General features: G+C 50.8%; 1 protein-coding gene across 1 annotated transcript; it reads left to right on the forward strand.

Annotated features, from left to right (window-relative positions):
• The first annotated feature begins 292 nt into the window (after positions 1 to 292).
• LOC105570929 (uncharacterized protein K02A2.6-like) lies at positions 293 to 4,657 on the forward strand. Its single transcript, XM_012028382.1, has one exon. It carries the CDS (start codon positions 293 to 295, stop codon positions 4,655 to 4,657), a length of 4,365 nt encoding a protein of 1,454 aa, XP_011883772.1.
• Positions 4,658 to 5,016: the final 359 nt, after the last annotated feature.

The following is a 5,016-nucleotide window of genomic DNA, read 5'->3' on the forward strand; positions in this document are numbered from 1 at the left end:
AATACTACTGTAGTAGACGCGATGACGTGAGTTGGCGGTTGATTCCCTTCTATGTATACAGGTGTTTTTGTGGTTTTGGGCTCGCGGGCCAGTGGGCGCTAGGCTGTCGTGACGGGCGACGAGGTTACAAGACCCGAACGGCACCTTATGTACGATTAAGAAATAAAGCATTAATTTCGATAAACAGACAGAGCTGGAGTCTTTTATCACAGTGGCGACGAGGACTTCGAAAGGACTCAACAAAGAAAGCTGGACGAGTTCATAACCTACAAGGTTGCATCACCCAGTGAGTATGGCAGAATCAAAAGAGTTTATGGCAGCCTTGCTTAAGCAAAACGAGCTCATAAGAGAGCAATTGGAACTGCAGAAAAAGGAGGCAGAGCGACGGGATAGGGAAGCAGAGCGGCGAGAGAAAGAGCTAATGACGTGGATCGGAAACTTGAACTTGGCAACAGCAGCAACAGCGCAAGGAGCGCCAGCAATAAATTACCGAATGACCACAGATTACCAGGATATTGCAGGCCAGATCGACAGGTTCGTGTACGCCCCGGAAGAGGGGCTGACCTTCGACCACTGGATCAGACGAACAAACCGCATCTTTGCATCGGACAAAGGCAAGAACATTTCGGAAGCAGACAAAACGGCCATTATCTGCGCAAAGCTCTCAGCGGAGGACTACAAGCAGTTCGAGGGAAGTGTCTTACCAAAGAAACTGGAGGAGCTGACGTTGAATGAGACAATCAAACAGCTAACCAAGCTATTCGGAAGAAAAGAAAGCCTATTCTCTCGTCGATTCCGTGCGTGGCAGATCAAAATCAAAGCAGATGAAGACTACTTGGCCTTGGCCGCGCGAATAAAAAAGGTAACGGAAGATTTCGAGATCCAGTCGTTTGGTCGCGAGGATTTGATGACGCAATTGTTTGTGCAAGCTTCTTCGTCTCATACCATAATCAGGAAGAGGATGATCGAAAAGACGGACGAGCACCAGGCCAAGGTGAACGCAGCGGAGGACGCAAGCACGGTGCCCGATCTCACGCTAGACTTCCTCACTGAGACAGCACAACGATTAGCGTATCTGGACAAACTCAACAAACTCAACACATCGGTAGAGCAGCCGGGTCCGGTTCAGGAGATTGCAGCTGTAAAAAAGAAAGCCAATTCTCGCGACAACCGACCACTACCGAAATGTCATTTCTGCGGCGGAGCGCATTGGCATCGAGATTGTCAATTCAAGGAGAAGACCTGTTACGATTGCAAGAAGACAGGCCACAAGAAGGGGTTTTGCGACTCGGCTGCAGCCTTCCGCGCGCGCAATGACAAGACAACGACATTAGTAGGCGAAATCACAATGGTGAAATCGACTCGCAAGTTCGTCAAGCCGTTAATTAATGGCGTGTCAGTAACATTGAAACACGATACTGGTTCGGATTGGACGATGATCTCAACGGAGAATTGGAAGCGAATCGGACGACCCAAGCTAACACCAGCGAAAATTACAGCAGTCAGCGCTTCGGGAAATCAAGTGGAGAATCTCGGCTACTTCTCGGCGGCGCTAGAACTTAATGGCAATATAGGCATAACCAATGTATACGTTTCACAACACGGTCTCAACCTATTCGGCAATGGAACAATGGAAGCGCTGAACTTGTGGGACGTTCCAATTGCGGCGGTGTGCAGCAGCATCACGGACACGCATACGTCCCTAAAGAACGAGGTGAGAAACAAATTTCCCAAGTTGTTCTCATCTAAATTGGGGAAGTGCAACCAAACAACCTTCTCGCTGACACTCGTGAAGGATGCCAAGGTCCCCTTTATACGTGCTCGTCCGGTACCGTTTGGAGCACGGAAACAGATTGAGGACGAGCTGAGACGATTAGAGGAGCAGGGTATTATCTCGCAGATCAATTATGCCGAGGCAGCCACACCCATTGTGGCTGTCAAGAAAAAAAACGGGAAGGTGCGTATCGCAGCTGACTACTCGACGGGATTAAATCGAGCACTAGAGCCCTACCATTACCCCCTACCTACCCCCGAGACGATTTTCGCTTCACTATCAGGTATGAACACCTTCAGCAATCTGGACCTATCAAACGCGTTTCTGCAGGTGGAGCTTGGGGAGGAGGCGAAGCGATACATGAATATCAATACGCATATTGGACTATTCCAAGTGAATCGCATGCAACCAGGAGTCAAGACGGCGCCGGGTCAGTTTCAGCAATTAATGGACTCCATCCTGACTGGATCAGGAGCAATGGCATATCTCGACGACATTATAATCCCAGGCAAGGGAGTGGAGGATCACGGACGTCGTCTGCACGAGGTACTCAGGAGACTGGAGAACGCTGGTCTCACACTGGCAATCGACAAATGTACCTTTGGTCAGCCAGAAATCAAATTCTTGGGAAAAATTATTGACAAAAAAGGACAACGCCCGGATCCTGAGAAGCTGCAAGCCGTCCGAATCTTACCACAACCTACGGATGTGACCCAATTGAGGGCTTTCCTGGGAGCAGTAAACTGGTACGGATCGTTCCTGCCACACCTCAAAGACCTACGAGGACCGTTGGACGACATGTTGCGAAAAGGAGAGAAGTTCCTGTGGACGAGGGAACGAGCTGAGGCTTTTACCAAGCTCAAGCAGGCACTACATGCCAATCTGGCATTGACGCATTACGATCCAAAGAAACCTCTTATCGTGGCGGCTGATGCGTCAAGCTATGGAATTGGGGCCACGCTCCTTCATCGGTTAAATGACGGATCCTTGAGACCAATTGTGCACGCCGCCTCCTCGTTCAACGATGCGGAGAGGAACTATCCGCAGGTGGAGCGTGAAGCGCTGGCGTTGGTGTATGCGGTCAAGAAATTCCATGTGTATATCTACGGGCGTAGGTTCGAGCTACATACGGATCACAAACCGCTCTTAAAGATCTTCGGGGGCAAGACAGGAATACCCGTACACACAGCGAATCGCCTTCAAAGGTATGCGCTCACACTGCTCGGATATGACTTCTCAATCCACTATGTTGATGGAGCAAGTTTCGCGTATGCCGATTTCGTATCACGACTAATTGAATCTCACGCAAAGCCGGGTACGGAGGATGTGGTGATTGCATCAATTCGAAAAGAGACGTCGCAGAGTGGGGCAGACGACGACAACACCGAGGATAGCGTGGCGATAGAGACACTTAAGACACTACCAGTGTCAATGAGCGAGCTCAGGCAAGCTACTAGGAACAGCCCTCACTTGCAGAAGGTCATCGGTTACGTGTCAACATCATGGCCGCGAATGAAGAAGCAAATCGGAGACCTGGAGGCGGCCGAATTCTTTACTCACCGTCTAGACTTGCAGGTGGTGGGTGATTGTTTGTACCACGGAGATCGACCTGTCATCCCACCCGAGCTGCGCCGGAAGATGTTGGAAGAGCTTCACGATGGACATCCGGGGGCGTCTCGCATGCAAGCACTCGCACGAATGCAATGTTTCTGGCCGGGAATCAATCAGCAGATCAATTCATTTGTACAACGATGCGGTAGGTGCGCAATAAATGCTAAGACACCAAGGAAGGAGACGCTACACCCGTGGCCGCAACCGAGTCGCTCATGGGAACGTCTTCACATCGACTTCGCTGGGCCGATGGACGGAGATGTCTTTTTGGTGGTCGTGGATGCGCTCAGCAATTGGCCAGAGATAGTCCGGATGCGCTGCACAACGGCGAACAAGACGGTGGAGGTGCTCGAGGAGATTTTTGCGCGTTGGGGTCCCTGTAAAACAATCGTGTCAGACAATGGCCCACAATTTGTATCAAGTACCTTCAAGGAGTTTTGCAAACGTTACGCGATCGAGCACATTACGTCGGCACCGTACCATCCTCAGTCAAACGGTAGAGCCGAACGTTTTGTTGATATCATGAAGACAGGGATGAAAAAGCTGGAAGGAGAAGGCAACACTGACGAGAAATTGCGCTCGTTCTTGGCGAATTACCGCAGAACTCCATCATACGCGCTGGAGGGCAAATCTCCATTTGAGCTGATGACGGGCAGGAAGATGCCAACAAGACTCGACCATCTTCAAGCAGGAGCGATGGAGGAACGGGAACCGTCAAAGAGGATTGTAAACATGGCGCAGCAGTTTGATCGTCATCACGGAGCGAAGCATCGAACGTTTGAGCAGAACGAACCAATCTACTATCAGATGTATCATAACAATGGGTGGACATGGAGAGCTGGAACGATCGTCAGGCAACTCGGAGCGGCCAACTACGAAATCAAGATCGGAGACCGAGTGATTAAAGCGCATACGAATCAACTGAAGCGATGTTTTGTCAGCGACACGAACGATCAATCACCCGACTACCCCAGTTCAGCCATCAGCAACCCCTACGTCCCTCAAGGACCTCCAGTAGACGAAATAGGACTCGAGGACGCGACAAGGCAGAGTGACGACTCAGCAGAGGACTCCTTCCATAGTCTCACGAGCCAGTCAGAACAAGAAGACGAGGAAGAACAGCTACCAACTCCCCCACAACCGAGCGAGGGCAGACCTCGGCGAGCAACAAGACCGCCGACATATCTCAAGGATTATATACTTAGCGTGTTGGCGGAGCGGCAGGAGCACGAAAGAGAGACGACGGAAAATTCTTCAGATTTCATACTTTAATCTTAGCGGGGAGGAGTGTAGTAGACGCGACAACGTGAGTTGGCGGTTGATTCCCTTCTATGTACACAGGTGTTTTTGTGGTTTTGGGCTCGCGGGCCAGTGGGCGCTAGGCTGTCGTGACGGGCGACGAGGTTACAAGACCCGAACGGCACCTTATGTACGATTAAGAAATAAAGCATTAATTTCGATAAACAGACAGAGCTGGAGTCTTTTATCACAACTACAAGCAGATTCGAGGACGAAAATTCCTTCCCGCGGTAAAGTTGATTAAACACGTAAGTCGCAAGTGTTTTTGGCACGGCGCGCTGCGCGCGCCCCACCCCCTATCCCACCACCACCTCCGCCCACCCCCTCCCCCT

Source organism: Vollenhovia emeryi, unplaced genomic scaffold (genome assembly GCF_000949405.1).
Source record: "Vollenhovia emeryi isolate VEMERY1.0 unplaced genomic scaffold, V.emery_V1.0 DF941545.1, whole genome shotgun sequence".
Classification (NCBI taxonomy): domain Eukaryota; kingdom Metazoa; phylum Arthropoda; class Insecta; order Hymenoptera; family Formicidae; genus Vollenhovia; species Vollenhovia emeryi.